General features: G+C 41.3%; 1 protein-coding gene across 4 annotated transcripts in view; it reads right to left on the bottom strand.

The window, feature by feature from the left end:
• Positions 1-24,563, bottom strand: part of LOC126545252 (coiled-coil domain-containing protein 186-like) — a 142,087-nt gene extending 117,524 nt beyond the window's left edge. For 2 of the 4 annotated variants that reach the window (XM_055061331.2, XM_055061333.2), the window contains exons 1-4: positions 24,387-24,528; positions 20,812-21,665; positions 11,427-11,595; positions 9,797-10,009 (exon numbers count right to left, since the gene is read on the bottom strand). In XM_055061331.2, coding sequence (XP_054917306.1) covers positions 9,797-10,009; positions 11,427-11,595; positions 20,812-21,635 — 1,206 coding nt within the window. In that variant the 5' untranslated portion in view covers positions 21,636-21,665; positions 24,387-24,528. Of the gene's footprint in view, positions 1-9,796; positions 10,010-11,426; positions 11,596-20,811; positions 21,666-24,386 lie in introns of all 4 variants that reach the window. The other 2 variants (XM_055061332.2, XM_050193011.3) reach the window with 2 other exon arrangements.
• Positions 24,564-24,813: the final 250 nt, after the last annotated feature.

The following is a 24,813-nucleotide window of genomic DNA, read 5'->3' as shown; positions in this document are numbered from 1 at the left end:
GCAGTCAAGGGGAATGCGGGTACGCAAGCTTCTGTACTCCGAATGCCACAAGCAAGTACGTTTCTTCAGGGACTGCCTCTTCTTACATTGCATGAGGCAGGTTCACAAAGAGGCTACCGTGACTGGCGTTGTTTTAGGAACCTGGCCGATGCGACAGCTGAATTCATGTGGATGCAGACGCTTTCGCAGCTACGAGCGTCGATGAAGCGAAAGACCGCCTCTTCAATAGGTCCCATCCACCTACGAGGCGACGTGGTGCTACCGGAACCCATCAAGGACGTTCTCTCGAAGGGACCAAAGTTTGCCGTTCAACCTGAGCTCTCACCGCCAGCTCTTCTGGGTATCGTCAAGCGCGTCTCCAAGTTGGCTCCGGAAAGTGAAACTGACGGCTGTTTGTCCGAAGTCATCGACGTTTTGGTAGCGCTCTGTGGTGTGTGTTTCTCTTCTGTGTGTCTCGTCAAAACGTTGCGCAATCCAACCTCTAATATGCTATACCAACACGCCCAGTCGTCAACCTTGGCAAGTTTCTCAAGTTAGATAATTACTTGCATTTACCGAATTAAATCTCAGTAATGAAACAATTACTGATGGCTACTCCACTGTACTGAAAACAATATGCACTAGTTTTTTTTTAAGTAACGCAACTGCTCTTTTTTTAAGACTTGGTACGTGATAGTTGGGGAACACTGTATAATTTACTCAATAACCGAAATGAGGCCAAGCCGGATTCACTCGAAATCAGCATCAACAGCAGTCATGTGCAGCAGCGCTTATACTCGGACTCACAGCAAAAGAAAAAAAAAAAATACAGAGAGAGAGAGAGAGAGAGAGAGAGAGAGAGAGAGGCTGCAGTGATAGCGAAGTAGACAACAATTACACGAAGGAAGATTACACACAAAGAGATGCTAGATTCTTGGTGGTGCGACAGGACTCAGGCTGTGAAATTGAACTGTCTCTTACTATATGGTCTTGTAAGTTCTCATATAAGACCATCACTTCAGTGAACATTTCTTCGGGGTCAAACGAAGTTCCTTCAAGTGCAAGATACATACATACATACATACATACATACATACATACATACATACATACATACATACATATATACATACATAGTTCGGAAAGCTGTCTCTATCCGTAGCACATGAAAGTGCGCTACACGAACATCACCGTCATGAGTCTCTACCCAGGGCTTTACAACGGTGGCAAGCACCTCCATGTACGCGGCAGCATTAACGCAGAGTCCTTCTGCAAAAAAGTGTGGTGGCATGAAGTCACCCTATTTGCTAATGATAGCTAAAACCATCACAGACGACAGAAATTTTGGGTGAATCACTGCAGGCACCTCATTAGCGCTTGCACAAAGTTACCTGTCGTTACGGCGGTTAACTTTTTGGTCTTGGTCAAAGTTCTTTCCATCTGGGGGAAAAAAAAAAGAGCATTCCAGGCTCCTCAGGTCTCTTCAGTTTGCTTAGCAAGTGCTTGGACTGGAGCAGACGATTCTCGAGTTTTATTGGACATGAATTGCCCGCTCTTCATGACATAAGAATGGCACGTCAAGTCTTCGTGCACACCGAGCCTGACAGTCGACTCTGTGACTTGGAGCTCCTTTGCAATGGCCTGCATTGACTTCCCTGGGTCGTAACTCATGATGACTTGCAGCCGCCGGAGAAAATCAGGGGTTCTGACGATATCTGACCGCTGACTGTGCTTTTCCTTTTCACCACAAATGCCACGCCACTGCCAGAACGCATCAGTTCTGTCCGCACCTTGTAAACGGAAGACTTTGCTACGTTCGGAAAGGTGGCAATTTCCAAGTCACTGCGGTGTGCGGCCAGGGCGACGAGGACTGTATGGCATTTCATTGTCTGCGTCAACCTGTACGCTTCCATCTTTGAACAAACTGTGCAGTAGTGCCGCATGAATGATAAGGCGTCAACCAACAAGAAGCCACACGCCTAGATAGATATGATAAGCTTGCTAGTGTCTATGGCAATAAGGAACAGCATTCTCAAATACCTCGCGCACCCGGTATATAACCTTAGTAACAGTTGCACTTGAACGAACTTCATGTGACCTCGAAGAATTGTTCCTTGAAGTGACGGCTTTATATCAGTATTGACAAGACCTCATAGTAGGAGACAGTTCAATTTCACAGCCTGAGTACCCCTGTATAACCAAAAGACTGGTGCCTCTCAGATGAGCCCTGTGACAAGCAGATTCAGTTAAACAAGTCAGGGAGATATATGTATTTTGTGCATGTTAAGTCGCACAAATGCACATCAATGAAAAAAGCCATGTAATGCATTGTGAAAGCTTTAATACACAAAGGTACAAACAAGAAATCTTTTCCACACACTGAGCTCGATTGCTTCTCGGTTGGATTTCATCAAATATTGGCTATGAAGTTGGAGATGCGATCCTTACACAGATTTATATGGTTAGGATCTTCCTTCATGTAACTCCGCTATCACTAACACGGCTTTGCCTTTTAGGTGAAACTGCAGCCTTTTTTTGTTTTGTTTTTGCTGTGAGTCCCAGTATAAGTGCTGCTGCGCATGACTGCTATTGAATTTTGAGGGACTCTGGCTTGATCTCATTTCGGTTACTGAGTGAATTATACAGTCGACTCTCATTACAACGGACCCTGATAATCCCAACAAAAATTGTCCATTTTATCCGAAAACCGTAATATCCAAAACACTTCGCTTCCGAAACTTTAGTCACGATGTGTAACAATGTTACTGCAAGGAGTGAGTGACAAATGTCCAAAGTAAAAAACAAACAAGCAAAAAAGAAGTTGCAGTTTCACCCGAAAGGTGAAGAATAGATTGCGATAGCAAATTAGTAGACAACTATGCGAAGTATGGATAGTAGTTTTATCGGCCGTATAAAGTTGTAAACATTCCCTTACCAACTAAATTAACAAGCACTGTGTCACGCGTGGATAGGTAAACATGAACACATCTCGCTCGATGACCGCAGAAAGTTGCTGTCAAAACATTGGAGTGAGGAAGCGCAGATACAACAGCGAGTGAATTGACCTTCGTGCTATCGCTTGCTTCAATGCGAACTAAATGTCGAAAGCACAGCACATACGAAACTACCGGCACTGGGCGCACTTTGTCTACATTGCAGGTTGCTTTTAGATATGGCGCCTGCGCAGGCGCATATTTTGTTCCCATTGCAGATCACTTTTAAGATACGGCGCCCGCGCAGACATGCACTTTGTTCGCATCACAGATCACTTTCAAGATACAGCGTCCCCGTGGCTGTGCTGTTAACAGTAGCCACCGGAGTAGAACCCCCCGTCCCTCACCTCCTCCCTCATCCCGTGCCTCACGCTCGAAAGCCGGCACACTTCTGCCCCGCTTTCCTTCCTCCCTTGCACGCGCAACATTGAGCCGCGATCGTTGGCTGACCCTCGCAAGTCAGTTGCCAGCCCGTGCCGACACGGCGAAGTTTCATACGCCCGATTTTGACAAATATTGCTGCCAATTTCGTCCGCTGTAGCAGATAGTCCATTGCAGCGCGGTTCGTTAAAAGCGAACTTCACTGCACTAATAAAATAGGCAGACCAAACTAAGATTAAAATATGGACCGTTATATCCAAAAGTCTGTTGTATGCAGGTTCGTTGTAACAAGCGTAGACTGTATACATATATGATCTCTGCATGAAAGTGGTGATGTTTCCACCCCTACTAAATGTTGTAAATTATTAGAAGAGATTTTATTTTCATGAGTCATTACCATTGCCTACTGGAAACATAAACAATACTAAGGCACATATCATCCACATGCATTTCACACTCAGTTGATAAATGACTATGACGAAGGGGTCACTGAAGTCTGCAGGTTTTTTAAAGGTCAAAAAAGCACGCAAAGCAATTTGAAGCGAGGTGAGCATACAGCAACATATTCATTCTCTAGGTATAGGCTACCCATACCATTAGAAATAATTGTTAGTTGGCTACCTCCTCCTCCTCCTTAAAAAACAAACTTTGTAATGTGTATATATTTAAATATATTGTCTGTGCATGGTGCTCACAGTGGAAATGAAAAAAAAAAAAAAATGCTGAAGTGAAAGAATATGGATGAGGTAGCTGCTGCTGATGCTTCTAATGCGCTTGTCCTGTTGTCAGGATTTGCAGAAATAAAGCGAAAGTATGAATTAAAGGCAGTGCATGTCTGCGCCAACAATTATGCAGTAAGCTTTTAGCCAGAATAAAATTTTATGTTAAAAGGTAGAGGCAACTCAAAAGAAACCTTGAATGATGTGGATAACAGAACTCTGGTAATGACACTTTCGGGTGGGGGTGGGGTCTCAAGCTGAATTAGCAGCGGTGCACCTGAGCTCACCTCGGTTGTTGTTAGTTCTCACAATTTACCACCCTCCATGTTATAATAAACAAATCTTTTTATCTGAGCTTGACTCCGAAATATCATCATTCTCCCACGAAGAACATGTATGCATAATCGGCGACATGAATATTATATTCTACACCCTGCAGTGGCCATGGTCGCAGATTATCTGGATACTTTATCAAAATGGGGATTAGAAACCAAAACCCACAGCCCAACATGTGAGTAACTCTTATTTGGGCAACTGGTCACGTCATGCATTGATCACATAAACGTGCGTTCACAAAACCTGCCTATGCGGCCTGCTGTGGCTGAGGTTAAGCTTGCAGATCAATTTTTCGTTTGCTGCTCGATAACGGATGGATCTAGTCACTTGGCATCTACGCATAGCCAACAAAAGATACCAGTACTGGATCATAAGCATCTTGATGAGCGAATAGCAAAAGCATGATTGGAATTCTTTAGTTGAGAATGTGTCTCCTGATGACTTATATGATAGCTTTGTCAATGTTTTTCGTTCGCACAAAACTGAGCCTTCACATATGGTATTAGTTAAGCAACGAAATTTAGACAATAAGTGGATGTCACCCGTATCACTAGAGGCCATTAAAAAGGAAGATCTGCTTTGGGCTTGATCAAGACATGCCCCAAACTGCACTGCACTAGGAGTGAAATTTAAACACGAACGAAATCGTGTGAATGCCATGATTTGTCTGGCTAAGCGCAACCATTTTTGGGCTGAATTTAATAATGCGCGTTTTAACAGCAAGAAAACATGGTCGTTGGTTAATAATCTGAAAGGAATGAGTGCTGCCATTTATAATACCTATTTTATCTCACATTTTCATAAAGATGGACAGAGCATAGCAAACAATTTTAAGAATCTGTTTTCTCTTGTGTCTGATGTACCTCGGACTCTGCCTTCTGACTGTCCCATGCCTCCCAGTGCGATGGAATCTGCTTTCCTCTCTGATGTAACCGAAAGTGATTTGAGGTTTATTATTTTTAGTCTTAAACATAGCAAATCTACCAGTCATGAGGGCATCACAGTTTTAGACTTGTGCAGAAACTTTGAATCGATTAAAGGTGTCCTACTAGCTATTTTGAACAGTATAATCTCTACTGGTATAATACCAACTTCATTAAATATCTTGGCCTGACCTTTGATTGTGAGCTTTCTTGGAACTCGCACCTTTCTTTTGTATGCCAAAGACTTTGTGCCGTATCTTGTGTGCTATATAACATTAGATATTTTGTCTTTTTCTGTCTGTGAATGTGTCATACATAGTGTGCTTAGATATGGTATCACTGTTTTATGGTCACTGTATGATTCGTTGGCAACAAAGGGTGAATTCACTTCTGCGTTCCATTCTAAAGAATATTGCCTACGACCTGTCTATTGGCAATGACACTGATTTTTTTTAGAAAACCAATGCTTAACTTTCATCATCTTCTTCATCAGCCTATTTTATGTCCACTGCAGGACGAAGGCCTCTCCCTGCGATTTACAATTAACCCTGTGCTGCACCAACTGATTCCAACTTGCGCCTTTGAATTTCTTAATGTCATCAGCCCACCTAGTCTACTGCCGTCCTCGACTGCATTTCCCTTCTCTTGGCGACCATTCTGTAACCCTAATGGTCTACCGGTTATCTAACCTATGCATTACATGACCTGCCCAGCTCCATTTCTTTCTCTTAATGTCAATTGGAATATTGGCTATCCTCGTTTCCTCGCTGATCCACACCGCTCTCTTCCTGTCTCTTAAGGTTACGCCTAACATTATTCATTCCATTTCCTTAACTTGCTCTCGAGCTTCTTTGTCAGCTTCTTTGTCAGTACACCTTTCTTTTTAGTGTTAATGGTAAGGTTCTAGTCAGGACCTGATAATGTGTACCGTATGCACTCCAACCCATTTTTATTCTTCTGTAAGTTTCCTTCTCATGATCAGGGTCCCCTGTGCGTAATTGACCTAGGTAAAGGTATCCCTTCACAGACTCTAGAGGCTGACTGGAGATCTGAATTCTTGTTCCCTTGCCAGCCTATTGATCATTATCTTTGTTTTCTGCATATTAATCTTCAACCCCACTCTTACACTCGATCCGTTAAGGTCTAACGCTCTGTTAATAGAAATTGTTATATTAAAACATTTTTGGTGCAGTCAGTTCACTATTCCATATGTTGCTCCACGTGATTTAAGGCCAAAATATCGCTATAGTATTCCTTGCTCCTCAACCCGTTACAAAAAACGCACATATTAATACTATGTACCTTTTTGTTTCAATAGCCTATCACCTAGTGTGTTCCGCATTAAATATAAATAGGGTCTGAAAAAAATCTTGTGATCCATTCCTATGTCGCTTCCTGCCCCATAACTGTTTTCATCTGCTGTTATTGAGTTCATTCCAAAATGCTGTAATTCCTTTTGATTGTGTAGCTGTTTTGTCTCAGTACATTTTGTTTCCTGTTGTTGATTTTCTGTGCTATTTAAGTCATTTTGCCAGGTTCTCTACAACGTCTGTATTTTCTTTTTTGTATATTTCTGTTCTTATTCACTGTCTGCTAGGTGCTGCCACTCAAGCCCTTTGAGGCTTTGGTAGGCCTGATTATTATTGTATTCAAAGTGACATGAATAAACGTGCTATCCATCTATCTCCTCATATGCACTGACACAGTCATCTCCAATGAGTGACTGCACCTATGACCCCCAAGAAATATGTCATGGTACATTCAACAGTCATGAAGAGCCTACAGGCTCCCCCAACAATGCAAGAAAAAAAAAATTATGAGGTTCTTTGTGCCTGTGCCTGAACTAGTCGCAATGCGTTGGTACAGCACTAAGTACATTTATTAAATGCACACATGGCACATAGCAACATAGATGAACTTTACTAATTATCAATAAGGTTCGTAGTCTGCTTCATTTAAATGTGCAGTCTGGCCAGAGATTGTTTCTTGCACTTCAGTTCACAGTGTGGTTCACTGTTTTCACTTGCTGGATCCCAAACTAATGGTAAGAGAGACCTCACATCAATAACATCATTAGTCACAGCTGCCACATACAGTTCAATGTGTTGTTCAACGAGCCAAAAGGCCAAAAGGTTGCATACAAGGCCCCTTTCCATCAGACAATACACAGGACGCTCTTTGTGAAAGAAGAGTTGTCAACCACTTGAAAGTAGCACACAGCTTCTACGTACAGTGCACACAAGGATGAGACACAAAGAAAGAATAGTACATACAGACAAAGCTCTGCGCCAGCCTTTCTTTTTGTTTCACCCTTGTGTGTGCTCTATCCAGAAAAAAAAAAATTATGGGGTTTTATGTGCCAAAACCACTTCCTGATTATGAGGAACGCCGTAGTGGAGGATTCTGGAAATTTCGACCACCTGGGGTTCTTTAACGTGCACCTAAATCTAAGCACACGGGTGTTTTCGCATTTCGCCCCCATCGTAATGCGGCCGCCATGGCCAGGATTCGATCCCGCGACCTTGTGCTCAGCAGCCCAACACCATAGCCACTGAGCCACCACGGCGGGTAACTCTATCCAGAAGATCACAAGCCCCCAACTTGCCAATGTTTCCACCTTAGCAAGTACAGAACTAGGAAGGAATTATGAAACAGGTACAGTGCTACGAAACACAAGTTTACACGAAATGCACAGAACAAGTGGTGGACATCAACTGGGTTTACTGCACAAAAAGCATGCATAATAGGGGATCTTTATAATATGTCCCTCTCCTGTGGGAAGTGTTACATTGGACGGGCCAGGTACATTAAAAGTGCACTTAACAGCTTCAATCATTGATATGTGTAAGTTCTATGCTAAACCTGAGGCTTTCATGTGATCAAACTTTAATAATCCATAATTAGGATCCACATTTGCCTGTGTGCTTCTTTTTCCCCTTTCACATTGACCTCTCAGTAAAACCTACAGTATTCGAGAAACTAATTTGGTATACTTGTACTTGTCTTCGTATCTTTGTAAGTTTTTACTGAATGTGCTAATAACTAACCTTAAGTTAAAATTAGAATTTTCACAAGCTTGCAACAATCACCACAATCACCTTCACAGGAGTTCCACTAGGGACACAGCAGACGACAGGCAAATGTGCAGTTTTTTTCTTTTGACGATTATTTATGGACCTGCTAATCTCTTTTTCAAACCGCTGTCACATGTACACTCTCAATGGTCAATGAGCTCTTGTTACTGCTGGAACTTGCCAAGGCCTGCCTATGCTGAATAATAGCCACAACCACAATCAGATGTCAAATAATAATTGTTAATGAATTAATGACAAATGAGAGGTACTAAAGGTGCATTAACTTACTATGACTACAAAAGGGGACTGAACAAGAGCCATGACACATCTTATCCTACTTTCCTAATAATTCTGATTGGAGAGTAATTCACCGCAGTTTCTAGTTTCACTCATTTATGCAATTTCTCTCCTTCACTCAATCACTTACACACATATATACATTAACACCTGTAAGCAAAAGTATGCAGACCACACGTACAAAGAATGTAAAGCCGAAAAAATACCATGTAGACTTGTACAAGGGCTTCACTTTTTTTTCCAATTTCGACAAGGTGCAGTCCTTACATGGGACTAAACCATTTGGTCAAAATGGTGCCGGTACAGCGTTGACTTGTGCACACCCCGGATCCCTAGATATGCCATTACATGAGAGGTCAACACGCAGCCCTCGCCATCTAGTAGTGGTATGCGGAAGTATGCAACGTGCAAAAATTTGCCGATGCGCGGGCATGGCATTGGGACACCAAACGTGATTGCTCTGCATTGGAAATATATTTTCCAAATTTTGGGCTGCCAAGTTCGGAGTGCGGCCCTTACACAGGTTTATATGGTATATAACCTAAAAGCAACAAGTGCACTGAGGTCTGCACAACAGCAAGTCTTTAGTTCTCATTTCCAGGCTCTGTGTCTAGGCAATAAAACAATTCAGTCATTTCTAAGCAGTTATGGTCTGAGGGGAAGCGCAATTGAGGACGGCAGAGAATTAGATGGTGTGATGAAATTAAGAAATTTGAAAGCATAATTTGGAATTAGCACGAGACAGGGGTAATTGAAGTTCGCTGGGAAAGGCTTTCGTCCTGCAGTGAACATAAAAATAGGCCAATGATGATGATGGTCTGTTTACACAATCACTGAATTCTGCTTCCTAGCTCGACACTAAGCAAAGCTTACAGAGAGGATGGTTGGTACATCTAACATTTCATGGTGTTACACTACACATTCATAAAAAAAAATGCTACTGACAGGTCTGCTCACATAAGTTTATTTTTGAGCAAGAAGTATTTAGCCAAGCCCTTGGTTGGTGCAGTTGTGGCAACAGCTCCAATACTATGTCATTGTGCAGGATAGGTTTACAAGGAGTGCAATGGAGGCAAAACACGAAAGATGCTAACCTTTGTGTCAAGGCTGGAGCAGAGACGAGCACGCTCATTGTTGAGTGATCGTACTCGGCTGAAGTGCTGGTCTCGTTCCTTGACAACTTCCCTGTACTTCTTCTCCGTGTCCTCCAAGGCCTTGCGTGCCAGGATAACCTCCTTTTCACTAGTTGCATACTTTACTACCATGCTGTCTTTCTCCTTTGTCACAGCCTCCAGCTGCCTGCACAACTATGGTTGAGGAGCATACCAACAAGTCACAAAGAACACCAAACCAAACCATGGTTCAGAGTTGATTATAGTTGACAAGACACACAAGATGCAAACAACTAGCAGAAGACTTTCAACAAGTGCAAATGCTATATTGGCCCACTTGTTGTAAAAGCAAGCCCCTTGGATTCAGCAGAAAACTGTTACCTAGTTGCGGCATTTCAGCTGGAGTGATGCTACTGACCAAATGCAGTTTAGGTCAATTCTTGACAAATGAAAATAGAAATTTTGGAGCACTTTGGAGCAGTCACATGTAATCTTTGAAGATTGATGGGAGCACTAAATGGCTATTTTTGTGGCATGTACTGAGCTGCCAAATTGACATTTGCAGATTTTCAATACCTCAAAAGTGGTAAGAGTTTACATAATATGCAGCCTGCATCTTATGCAATTTCTCACCACTGTCATTAGATAGTCCTACGGCTTCTCTCTATATTTCAGTCTTCACTGTAATTTTCTCTGGGAACAATATTGGTCCTTATTGTCAAGCCAAATAAAACAATACCAACAGCCAAACTGCATCTCAGATTTTTATTTCATGTAGTACATTAAAGGCCCAAAGGCATAAATGACTGGGGTAAGAACAAACAAACAAACAAACAAACAAACAAACAAACAAACAAACATGTCGTAGGGGCATTAGCAAAAGGCATGGCATACAGCAGTCTTGAAGCTCTTTCTATCAGTGATGAGAATAATTGAGACAGGAAGGTAATTTCAGTATACACTTGTCCTAGAAATCAGCAAATGACTTTAAAGGTTCGCATGGGAGTCTGGTTCCCCGACTTCCAGGCTGTGGTCAGTGCAGTTTCAGGACAAATAAACAAGTAGAGGCTAGTAGTAATAATCACATAGTTAACACCAGTTCAATTATACAGTCAATCAATTTACTTCAATTCAATACAAAGAGGGGATATTTTAAAGACCAAGAAGTGTGAAGGAGCAGCAATATAGCAAACGTTGAGCGCTTTTGGTGGAAAAGTCTCACTCCCTGAGCAGCAAATTGTACTCTGCTACTTAACTTTTTGTGCTTTAAGTGCACTCCGTCCGAACTAAAAGTTATTGCAGTTCTGTCCGAAGTTTAATTTTTGCTCCAGCGCACTTAACGATGCGAAGCATTACAGAAATATTAGAAAAATACATAAACTTGCAAATGGCAACTATTCAGTTCAAAATTTGAAAAGTAGAGTACTTTATTTTCTATTCTAAAGTTACAAAAATTCACAACACTTCTATTATATTAAACAGTGATCACCAGTGACTATAAAGCATATAAAAAGCTTAATGTGAAAAATCTGCCTGCTAGCGTTCAGGTGGATGAGAGAGCTGGCAAGCTAATGCCACGTCCCACCCTACACACAGATGCAAGGTACCATACCTTTTCATTTTTGGACAGCAGTTCAGCCCGTGCTTCTGCCAGCATACGCATATTTTCAGCTTCACGGGCTGATGTCTTCTCGCTGATATACCTGAGTTGCTGCTGAAGCTCAAAGTTGGTCTGCTCTACTCGTTCCATAAGGTCATAGTTGAGGGCACACCGCTTGCACCTGCATGCAAGGCACAGGCAACAACACTAAACGCAGTGATCGGAGGCTTCAAGAACACAAAGGGCCTAATGAAGAATTTCACCCAGTGGACCAGGACTTCCTACTAAGCTTAACTTAAAGCACCACCACCCAGGAAGTACATTTTATGCTCGTAGGTTGGCATACTAACTCATGCACACTCATACACGTACCAGTGCATGTGTGAGTGAGTATATGCAAGTTTGAATAAGAGAGAGTCCAAAGGGTGTCAGTGAACATGAGTGAACACGAGCATGAAGGCAACCCGCTGTGGTGGCTTAGCAGCTATGGTGTTACGCTGCTAAGCACAAGGTCGCAGGATCAAATCCCGGCTGCCGCGGATGCATTTCCATGGAGGCGAAATGCAAAAACGCCCGTGTCCTGTGCATTGGGGCCCGCTAAAGATCCCCGGGTGGTCAGAATTAATCCGCAGTCCCTCACTATGGCATGCCTCATAATCAAATTATGGTTTTGGCACGTCATACCCCAGAATTCTATTTAATTAAATTCAAGTATAAAGGCGAGTTAGTACTGGTGAGTGTGAGTGGATGCATGCACACAAGTGCGGGCCAGTGACTGACTGCCTATACCACGTTTTTATCTTCAAACTGCTGCATGGGCGATTTAACTGTGTGCACTTGCACTGGCAGCTGCGAATGCTATATGGCCTACAGCAAATATGTCCACGAACCATTCCTTTCAGAAAGTCAAGCTGTATGCAAAAAGAAGGTGCAGCACACAAAGCTGAAAACTCTGAATGTTGGCTTCAATAAAAGACAACTGAAGGGGGAAAAGAAAGCCAGGCGACTAGTTTCAGAGCTAGTTCAGTAATGGAAGCGTTTATATTTCATGCTGGCCCCCAAAGGCACTGAGAGGCATAAAATAACTATCTTAAATGCTGCCAGAACTAGCTGCCAACAATGGCATCATGAAAGGTGGTGGTAAGGGGAGAGGGGAAGAAAAATAAACAGTTCACAGAATGACACTGGAGCTATTTTAGCAAACAAGCAATAATATTTTAATGAACATACCTATTCATCCCATCAGCTTTATAATTATTAGCCTTTGTCCTTTTCTGAAAAGTAACAATGTCCTGACAATGTGCCTGGACCCAGAAAATATTAAAAAGAAGCTGAAAAAAGATAACAGGAGAATGGCTAATACAACGCTGTTGTGTTTTCCATCACCACTTGCTTCCTCTGACTTACTTGGTTTCATGTGGCCCCATTCTGTACTTGGTATATATTCATTATAATGGCATATTTTAGACATATCTAATGGGTTCATTATTTATTTAAGTACTCTCAATGGCTCTTGGCTCTTACAAATAGAAGTAATCAATTACTAATAGTCAGCTGCATTCATCAGCAAACAAGTTTCACCAGCATTTAAACAATGAGCGTGTGAATTAGGTGGCAAACAGTGAGGCCAACGAAAGCTCCCTCACAGTAGGAGACAAGCCAAACTGATGGTATGGAGAAACCTTGCATGTAAGCTCATCCAGTCATGTCACACTGAGTGGCTGGCACTTTTTTCTTTTTCACAATGATAGCACAGGCTAAAAAGAACACATGCGGGCATGTGGATACACAAGATGCTGTGAACAAGAGCATTTACGAAGTGCCATCATGAAGAAAGGCAAATAACGAAGCTTGGAGCTGACACAGAGCAGGCAATCTCCCCCACCTGCAGTCGTTTATTTTGGCAGTTTTGGCCTACTAAAAAGTCAGTGGTGTCCCCAATCAATGCTGCCACAAAGCACTTGTGCAGCAATAAGAATGAATGAATGAATGAATGAATGAATGAATGAATGAATGAATGAATTCAGAAAAGGAGTATTGAAGGTTGCTGATGGGGTAAGAGGATATATGAGGCAGAGGAAGGCACCCACTAAGTCGCGCACACCCGGCCACTAGCAACATCGAAGTGGGCTAATGTGACTAGGTGGTCCGGGTGTTCGAGACTGTCTTTTTGTAAAGCTTAAATATTAGGAACAAAGAAAAAGGAACAAAGTAGTAATGAAACATGTTTGCATGTCAACTGCTACAGAACCAAACATGGATTGCTGTATGAAGCCAGTGTCTGATCTAGTCAGCACTTATGCTCTGAAGCACACACCTTGCAAAATTTTTGCCTGACTGTACCCTGAACTTTAACTGTGAGCAATAATAGAAGAATGGGTCACTGATGCAACATATACACATTTCTTCTCTTGCACTGTCTACGAGAAACAACACAAGCTTCTAGCTTGGATGCAACTTGGGCATACTCTTCTAGCAGTGCCGTAATCTCAGTTCGCCTGCCCAACTTGGGTGCAAATGTGGCTTGGGTGTTGTCATTTTACATAGATGTGTATTACAAAGCCCTGCATCACGGTACGCTAGTAAAGTGGCATGCTTTCATTCTAAGAACTGTAAAAGAAAATTGTGCACTTACCATTGCATTGATTTCATTAAGTTTCATAACAAGATTGCATTGTTTATCAGCACTATACAGTAAAACAGTTGGAATCTTTGTCTAGTTAGTCTATACTTACAGTTACTGACTAGTGCCAAAATAAGCCTACACTGCCTGTACTATTTTTCTTCTCTGATTTTGAGATGTGCATACTAGTCTTAATTTTTTCTTCCTTTCTTTTTCTCACAAAATCGGGCAGGGCACGCAAACATATCAGTTCTTATACTCAAAAATGTGGACTGAAAACATGTGACCTTACTGCAAAATTTGAGCAATAATAAAGCAGCAGTGAATGCAAGAACTTTTTGTAAATTTAGAATGACAATGCAGATCATCGTATATTCTATTGTTATGCAGCTGTTCATAGACTGAGAATATTCTAGCTCACACGTGAATGAAGCCAGGCAAATGGACACTGCATGGAACAAGGGCTAGTGCAGTTGCAGCAGACAAGAGCTGCGGGGCTGCTGTGGCCAGGGAGTGGGCGTGAAGAAATAGTAGCGTGTGTTTATGCAGTCAGAATTATACAGAAAAAATACAAAGTGCTGCCATCTAGAAGTGCTGTTGAGTGCGACCTTTTGAACTGTATACCAGCTCAATTGGGACTCTATGCTAGTCTGTGCTTCTGTGCTTGAAACTAAAGCAAACAAAGTGAAAAAGTATTCAAACATTTAATGTGGCTACAGATAACTGGCGTCTAAAAGTAGCCAATGTAGTGTTGAAATGTGTATGATGAGAGAGTCAGAAGCTCAACTAGCAATACGTGCACTCATGTGAATACACATATTCCATGCTCAAATGACTGAATTTAGGAGAAAGTGATCAAGTATAATAATGACACATTAATTAAAGTACTGCTGAAAGCTTTCATTTCATTTTAAACTAGCATACTTTGTTATTCACTAGCCAATTTAAACAAAGAATTCTGAATAAGCATTAATTCATTAAAAATTTGTTGTGATACTAATAACTTCCCTGAGCATATCACACAAGCAGGGCTAGTGCCTGTGGTATTTTCTGTTGCCCATTCTTTGAAAATACCTAGAAAAATGTCTATCTTTATACAAACTGTCATCATCATCATAATAAGCCTGGTTACGCCCACTGCAGGGCAAAGGCCTCTCCCATACTTCTCCAACTACCCCGTTCATGTACTAATTATGACCATGTCATCCCTGCAAACAATCTCATCCGCCCTCCTAACTTTCTGCCGCCCCCTGCTATGCTTCCCTTCCCTTGGAATCCAGTCCGTAACCCTCAATGACCATCGGTTATCTTCCCTCCTCATTACATGTCCTGCCCATGCCCATTTCTTTTTCTTGATTTCAACTAAGATGTCATTAACTCGCGTTTGTTCCCTCACCCAATCTGCTCTTTTCTTATCCCTTAACGTTACACCCATCAGTCTTTTTTCCATAGCTCGTTGCATCGTCCTCAATTTAAGTAGAACCCTTTTCGTAAGCCTCCAGGTTTCTGCCCCGTAGGTGAGTACTGGTAAGACAAAGTTATTATACACTTTTCTCTTGAGGGATAATGGCAACCTGCTGTTCATGATCTGAGAATGCCTGCCAAACGCACCCCAGCCCATTATTATTCTTCTGATTATTTCCGTCTCATGATCTGGATCCGCCGTCACTACCTGCCCTAAGTAGATGTATTCCCTTACCACTTCCAGTGCCTCGCTAGCTATTGTAAATTACTGTTCTCTTCCGAGACTGTTAAACATTACTTTAGTTTTCTGCAGATTAATTTTTAGACCCAAACTGTACACCAAGTCAAATGCTGCCTGTAAATTTCTCAATTAGGCCAGTGATTACATTAGATTACATTGCAAGCCCCATATCCCTCTACCATTTAGACCAATGACACATCCCTAGTAAATAAAGCTTGATCCTCATTACATTACTGACTGGTATATTTTGCCTCCCTCCACACTTCTGAGCATAAATTTGATACGTTAAGGGAGGTAGCACAAAACAAAGTAGCTGGTGTTGGCTAAGTCCAACACATACATCAAATATTGTAAACACAAGCAGGTACGCCAACTAGCCAAATTTCCTCGTTACTGAAAGTAAATGTCATAATGACAGCAAACAGCACGTGAAAATAAATGTAGGACAATCTCATTCTGTTTCATGCATGACTGCATAATTGTAACAATGCAGAAAGCAAAGGAAAAGTAATGAACTATTTTAGTATTGCTCAATGACTTTTCTAAGGCTGAAATTTATAACCAAAATCAATTACATTTTCAAACAAAGTAACTATAACTGCCATCAGCCACTATTTCCTGTAATGTGCGCAACATTAGATTTCTATGTACAACACAGGTTACTGATTTTGCAGGCTTTATCAAGATTTCATGAACTGTTTTCTGGTGTTTATTTCATTTTCAAAAATCGATGTATCTTGTAATGTTCCTCATGACAGTGTGAAAAAAATAAAATTGGGGGAAGTTGTTCAAGAGTCTAGTCACTTGATCAATGAAAAATGAAGGCACATCACTGCTTACATGAAGGGGACAGACTCTGCACTTGGGTGCTGAAAACTGGCCCAAATATATTTTCGCATTCATTTGCTCCAGTCTGGTGTAGAGCATTTTAGTTTTGCTTGATTTAATCCCTGTATCATTCTTGATTGATTTAGTCTTTGCCATAATCACCATAAGCATGCCGTGAAATGTTTTTCCTCGTTTTTTCAAAGCAGCATTTCTGGTGGGGTCACCATTTCGGAGTGATGATATCTCTGGCTCTACTTATCCTACTGCAACAATTTTTTGTCAAGAAGGTACACAATTAGAAAGTGCAGTAGGCCTATAATTTAAACAAATATTATGACAGAAATTTTCGAAACGTAATAACGAGTCCTGGGTGGGCGTCAAGGGTTTATACTTTAAAGTTATTTGCTCTGCAAGGAAAGTGAATGCATATGTTATATTAGTACATAAACTCAGCAAGTTTCATCAAAATATATTTAGAATAGAAGTCAGTAGCAAAAGTGAGGACTAGTAGGAGCACGACGGTCACTGAGCTCCTGCAATCCAGGTCACTTGCTCGACCAACAGCTAAACACATGTTATGGGAGTGTACCAGCTACAATTACATCCAGCACAAATACCTCATGGTGCACATAAAGACCTACGATAACTGGATGCCACGCTGCTGTGCCTGAATGAGATTGATTTATGAGGGATTGACCGTTGTTTGAAATTTTTCCCGCATTCCTCTTTTCTCTGCTCCCCCTATACACACCTTTCAGCCATCCTTCTTTTACAAAGGTTTCTATAATTAAATGACAGGTGCCTCGTAAATGTTGTGTAGTGTATGCTATGCCTCTTCTACCTTCGTGATCACTGTAATTTAAAAACAATATAAGTGTTAGTGGAGAAGAGGTAACAGTAAGAATAGTTACACTGTGAAGCCAGCTCAACAGAGACTACACCCTAAGGAATAATTTGTGTTCCTTGGGGTTTGCATTTGTGTACGACAATGAAATGATATCTGCAATGCCTGAACAGCATGTGAAGCATGATGTGTGACAGAAAAGAATGAAAAAGCTGGCATACTAGATGTAACCTTTTGCAAAAGCTGGTCACAAGGACATTCTTTAAAACTTTCACTGAATAGTTAAAAAGACCCTGCTGGCTGTTGAAGCTCCCGTCATTTCAATTTTCAATTTTTGTAGCATGCTGTTGCCATTCTCTCAGTTGTCAGCATTCAGAAAACTTGCCAGTCCAAAAATTCTGTCTGGCATTTCTTCACACATTTTTAGAAATGTTGTGGGTATGGGCACTTCCTATGATAGTCTAGCTATTTCTCTACAAAATGGGGGTAGTTAAATAATATACAGACCCTTTCACAATTTCTCAGGTCCATTTTTCACTAAGGTTCAAGAAATGTAGTGTCTCACAAATCCCTTTTTTTGCACAAGTATCCAAGTTTACTGGTGGCATCACACTATGTACAGTGAGGTTTTGTACTGACAGGGGCTTCTCAATGTACCACTGCTAGCAAGGGGTTCACATGATATGATGAGAAGCATGACGATGAACCATGCATTTTATTAAAACTTCTTCTGTTACAATTTTTATGTCATGTATTTTATAACCATAATTAACCGTAATAACTAGTGGTAATGCATCTTACCATTGAAATGTTTGGAATAAATTAAATATGGAAGTTCATGGCTCTTCGTGGACATCCAAAATGGTCTTAATGGTAGCAGTGTATTATACTCATTATAGGTAAACATTTCAGGCCAGAAATATCTAAAAATTGGTGCTTTTTGGTTATCACTGATCAGAAGATAAATTCAGTTTTTTAGCTAAAAGCAGTGACACACTAATGACACATTAAGCTCAAGTCTAAAGGCGTATAAAAAGTATCTTACAGAATCCATCACTACAAAATATTGAAAGTGGTTAGGAACTGTCATCCTACATTGCTTTTGAGCAATAGGAGTGTGGTGCAATGCGTCATGTAGAGCTTGAAGTCAGTTCTGGCCCAGAGCACAATTGCCTAAGAACTTTAGAAGAGCCATCTACATGTGGTCAGAAAGTGTGGATTCGTATGCCACGGCAAAAATTTAACAGATCTTTGTAAACTCTTAGCAGGAATCCCTAAACCTCTAAAGGCCTATAATGTTTTCCAAATGCAATCCAGAGTTCCAGGCAATTTGGTTAATTATGAGCTTTAGCATATTGCCAGATAATCTTTCTACACTGGGCCTCCTTGCTAAACGATGAGTTTAAGCTTGATATCTCTACTCTCCTGTATTTGAGCATTCTTTTCAAATATATTGCCTCTATGCTTATGAACATAACATGAAACGACTGAAAGTTGAGCAAGTTGGTGAGGCTTCGGAATACTGAAGGCAGGTACATAGACACACAAGTACGAACAAAAAGGACAAAACATGTCCTTTTAATTTTTACTTTTGTTCATGCTAGCACGCCTGCCTTCAGTAACATGAACATAACCTGCAGTGGCACCTGAGGTGGGGCATCACCAAAGGTTATGCCCATAAGTCCACCAAAGGTTAAGTCTCATGCTACAAGGTTCCTGGCAACTTTGTTAACCATGGGGTGGCATATTTAAGTAGACACTATCGAAGGGACTCACCATTGTCCAGACATGCTTTAATCACTGCCTGCAAGTTTCAACTTGTTGCCTCTAGTTTCCTGCCTGTGCAGGTTCTCTAAAAATCACCCCTACACACATTAAAGATTGTATGAATGGAGGTTGGATGTGGCAAAGCATTAATGAGCTCTTAACAGCTCACACTGAAAAATAAAATTTAAAGATAACCTCATAACGCAGCTTGGCTCAAAGGAGCTTTAGTCAAAACCTGATACGCTGACCAAACACTTCCAATTCCAGGATGTGTGTCATGGCTAAAAAAAAAAAAAAAAATATTCAGAGCTTCAGCAATTTGCAAATGTTTGCAAAGGGGATTAAATGTCAATAACTTATTGGATCCCATCAGCATTCTGGATTTACTGTAATTTATTTGATGATGTTAGAAATGTAGGCAACTTTTATCGGATTTTCCACAATATTTGCAGAGTTCATGCACAACATTTGATTCTAAGTTCAAGAACAATGAAAGAATTTCAAGGTTGTTGAAGGGCAAAATTCAAGGAGGCTAAAACAAACTTTATTCCTACACATAAAATAAGAAATATTCAAATCTTGTTCTTAGGTACAATTGGGTACAGCTAAGCAGGCACTGAGTTGGAAACACGCTTCCATCTCTTCAAGTGGCTTTTGGAAGTCGGCATTCTGATTGTAATGATGTCAACAGCCTTCTCGCACAACACACTTTGCGATGAGGATTAGTAGCGTCCAGCTTCACTCAAAGATACTTTTCACGTTAAAGCCAAATGGCTGAAACTTATTTTCCTCCAGGCATTCCTAGAGGCCAGGGCTCAAAAACAGTGCCATGATGGCTACAATGTGAACCAACTTGCACAACAAAAATGGTGGTGCTTGGCCGCTTCATCTGGCTATGTCTACTGCTACGATGGCAATTTAAAATATCTTTTTCCAAATTCAAGGGCTTTCAAGAATTTCAAGTAGTATATGAACCTTGCATTTGACTGTCTAATGAATATACAGAAATGGCATGAAGAAATGGGTCAATAAGAATGCAATCATGCACGCGTGTGCACACGCACACACACACACACACACACAAACTGATGAGCACTTGAGCATGAATTCATAAGCAATTTAGTGGGTGCCATAAGACTATGTGCACTATAAGACTATGATACTATGTGCACATAAAGGTTCAGAAAAAAAAAAAAAAGCACACACACAAGCAATTGAAAACAGTGGAACATACAAAGCAAGAATCAATCAGCATTCTGGATCCACTAAGGCCAGGACTTGATGCATGCTGGTATCAAAAAGAAAGCAGTAGCAATGCTCTAGCCATCATACTACTGCAGCCTGCAGACTCCTGATTTCTCAGCACATTCTACTATTTAGTCAGGAAAATCTATGGCTCGTTAAAAAAAATCAAGTTTTTGACAAAGAATAAAAACACAAACCGCAAGCACTACACACACTGTAAGTGGGATGCAGGTGGACAAAGCCAGCATTAGCAAACAAAAGTGAACTTAAGAGACTCAGCTCACCTTTGTTTGCACACTTTAATTCAGATGATATGACATTTAACCAAGTAATTTTGTACTAAGAGTTAAAAGGAACGGCCAAGTGATAGATACCAATACCGTACCTGGGTGTTCCTGTTTGGGAGCCATTCTGGAGCCCCCATGCATTTTTGGACGTGTCGGAGCCCTCCACTCCCTCAAGCTCAGACTCAAGTTCTGAGAGCAAAGCATCGCTGTCGTCACTTTCTTGACTGCAGGATGAAAGCTCTGTTGGCGTTCGAACACAGCGTGGCAGGTGTGAGTCTGAGGAGTACCGGCACAAGTTGTGCGACTCGCCTTTCTTATCTTGTCTTTCACAGTGCCTCGAAGAACTGTCCGATTCGGAGCTGACACCAGGGTCCATAAACAAGCGCACTTCAGGAGAGCTATGACAGCTTGAGATCTGCAAAATGGCAGGGCCACCCACATCAGCACTTTGTGCAGAAAGGACCTTGCACATGGAAGCTGAATTCTCCCTCGTAGGGTTGTTTGTCTTGCTGTAAGACTGCATTGAATTTGATGCTTGGACCTCATTCTTGTTCAGAGCAGAAACTTCTGTCAGTGTGACCAATGGTGACGTGGTTGCTGGAACGGAGTCCTCCTGGCTTGTATCTACCAGTGGGCAATTCTGTGATTGTGGGGAACTGCTGCTGGTCTGCTTGCATCCTGAGGCACTGGCCTGCTCATTTACGCTGACTAGACATGATCCATCGCTAGTGGTGGCTGCAGGTTGTGTAGCAGCTTTGCAACCAACACCATGAGACTGGGGCAATTCCTTTGCTGACTGAACATCACCCTTAGGAGGCAGTGGCTCACCAGCACCTTTGGTGGTGTTGTTTTCAGGGCAGGAACCAGCCTGTGCTCTGGCAGTGTCTGCCTCAGCAGACCCATCTATAAAGGAAGACTCCATGGCCTAGTGGCTCTCACTTCCATGTTAGCCCTGGGAAGATGAAGAAAGAGGAAGTGGCAAACCAATATAAATGCTTTGGACAGTATTGTACATGTACATAACACTGCCAATATCAATTTCCTGAACAGCACTGGTGCTATCTGCTGCTCAAAAGGAGAAAGTAAATGATTGACTATAACTGTTATTTCAGCTTTTAGAGTGTCAGAACTGCAACAAAAACGTAGGTTTATGAACGTCTTCAGTTTGAAGTGAACAGGGGGAACCAAGATTTTTATGAAATAATTTCACAGCAAAAGTTTATAACACAGTAAAAAAAAAAATGACAGGGCTAAAATACAATTCAGAAAAAGAAAGAAAGAAAGAAAAGAAGACCTCAATGTACTTGACTTTAAAAATTGCCAATTTTGTGTGGGAACATTGGCTCTGCTTAGTGAGGACATGCTTCATTCCATAGGTTGAAGTGCTGAAGCCACTTTAATTAGCTTTTTGCTTCTTGAATTTATATACCTCCTCTAGATATTGAAGTTTCAAATTCTCCTGGAATAATGCACAATTCTCCTTGACACCACATAGCAATGAATCTGTCATGCTTGTACAAGTGCTCAGCTTTCTAGAACAATTCAGCTCCATCTACTAGTGCTTATAGTGGATTAACAGCACTTTGACATATCCAGCGAAACCAAACACATAAGACTGGTGGCCATAGATCTGTTGCTCAAACATGTCAATTACCTAAAAGGGACTGGCAAATGACACAAGCACAAGTTTGACACTGCTGAGTTCTCAGCAAAACAAATTTTCTTCATACAATAGCTCCAAACAATAGCTCCATACCTTCTGCGTGTATGTCTATAAAATTTTATGGGCACTTGTGTTAGTACCTCTTAGACTACTGGACCTGCGATGGACAGCCAGCTGCTAATGGCAGTTTTGTAAACAAATAAAAAGTGTGCCTTAGTATTAGCTGTACTGTGACAAAATGAAAGAAAGAGAAATAAAAATTATTTCGCATAATTTTCTTCTGTATCTGTATAGCTTTTGTTTCACACATGTAACATAACATTGTCCTTGTGCAAAATTTGAAAAAAATTGCAACCAGCAGTTTTGATGCAAAGTTTCATTTGTACAAACAACACCACCACCACCACCACCAACAACAACAACAAAATTCGATTTTGTTGTTGTAATTGAGCTCTAGAAACAGGACATTTCAAGGGCCCAGCTGTGTTCATGACTCCTCTGAATGGAATACCAATAGCACTTTCATCGTCTTACTTCACCTCAAAGGTCAAAGACATGCAAGCAGCAGAAATTTTACAATAAAGACAAGATGGGATCTATAAACATAACTATATTGCAACCAAAGCAATTATCTCCATGCCACTTATTACAGACGCATCCACATAATTAGCAACATGTACCAGACCAGTGAATGTCATCAAAACACACAGATTTGTCAGAAATATAATTGTCATCTTATTAATTCTTAAATATCAATGCTTAAACTAGTACCTAGTTTCGGATTTGTTTTGAGGTCCAGTGCAGGTTATATTTTTAATTTTAAGGTGGTATAATAACCTGGAACCTACGGTCTGCCTTCTCGCCAATAAAATTATTTGAAGTAAATAATATGACAACAGAAATGCTACAGCACACTATGTATGTTATATTTAGGAACATAATGTGTGTTTGTCAAAGGCAGCCATGCACAAAAGGGCTCATTCAGAAACAGTGCATTTCGCCAAGTGCTAAACACTAAATTGTTACATGAAAAAATCTGCAAGAGATGATCCACCACACAGCCTCGTGTAGCATGTCCGTTCCTCGGGATGTTCATGAAACGTCTCACTACTTTACCGAAGACTTCATGCACAAGTCCAGTCCAGGAACTGCTGCAGTTACACGCATCGACTAGCAATGGGGGAAAAATCAAAACGGCTGAAGCACCGGGTAGTAGCGCAAAAGGCAGAACACAGCTTGGTCAGCACTTATTGGTATTGACCAAATCAGTATGGTGACAAGTGCAATCTCGGAACTACTTCAATCAACAATGATAGCCTAGCATCTCTGTTTCAACATCTATTCTCTTTCCTATCGGATAGCGATTTCGTTCGTTTGACAGCTGTCAGTGGCAGCACAACGCACTCGTTCTATGGCAACTATCAACAAGAACACACCACCATCGGTTGTAGAAGGCGCCTTCAATCAAAATCAGTTCCGAGATCAACAACTCATGCAACTAGGCGCAGTGCATGACACCAACGATACGCTTAGGCGAAGCAGCTGTTAAGGGAAAGCCGTGAGGCAGCAACAGGTGTGGAGGCTATGAAGCTACGAAATGCCTTGACAAAACGGCTTTCAAAACTGGAGAAACAATCAATTCATGCTCTGCGTCTGTTAATTTCTAGACAACGAATTAGTCTGAACTGGTAAATTTGGGCAGAGAGTGCACAAATACCCATTATATATAAATATAACAATACAATAAAAGTAGGACAGGTATTTGAACAGTCGAGAAAAGGCAGAAATAAAGCGTTGCTGTCAAGAAATTTGCGATCGTAATGCCGTATAACCTTTTCGCGACGGACTTCCATAAATGGAAGTTCTCAAGAGGAATAACCGGCAGCTTCGAACGCGATAGAATGTTTGCAGTCAATGCGTACGTCAGTCGGAGAACATTGATAACGGTTTCTACAAGGACGACGTTGAAATGCTGAAATCAAGGTAAAATACAAAAGTAAGGGCACTCACGTGGAAAATGTTTAGGTGGAATAGCAGAGCAGGAAAACAGTACCATTACACATAAATTCCGAATATGAACTTCGCTAACAAGCAAGAAGCACAGAAAACGAACCGTGAGAGCGATGGAACGATGTCAGCAGCATCAGTGTTGCCTGATCTGCTTTCATGGCGGCAGCATTATCTGGCGAAATACGGCAGTTAAGACCAACGCTCTTAAATTCTAGTAACGTTGGTTAAGACGGCCAAGCAGCAGTATACACTTTACTCTCTTATGCAAAAATTACACCCTTTAGGTCGTATCTTGCCACACAACACTTAAGAAAAGTTTACACCATTTGGAGTGTATATTTGCCACACAACGCTAATCGTCATCTGTCTTGCCCGCATTTTCTTTCTTGAAAACACTGCGCCCGTTACTTTCCTGTAGGGAATGCTA

Source organism: Dermacentor andersoni, chromosome 1 (genome assembly GCF_023375885.2).
Source record: "Dermacentor andersoni chromosome 1, qqDerAnde1_hic_scaffold, whole genome shotgun sequence".
NCBI classification, from domain to species: Eukaryota; Metazoa; Arthropoda; class Arachnida; order Ixodida; family Ixodidae; genus Dermacentor; species Dermacentor andersoni.
Note: the sequence above shows the minus strand (reverse complement) of the source record. Positions and strands in the feature narration are given on the sequence as shown.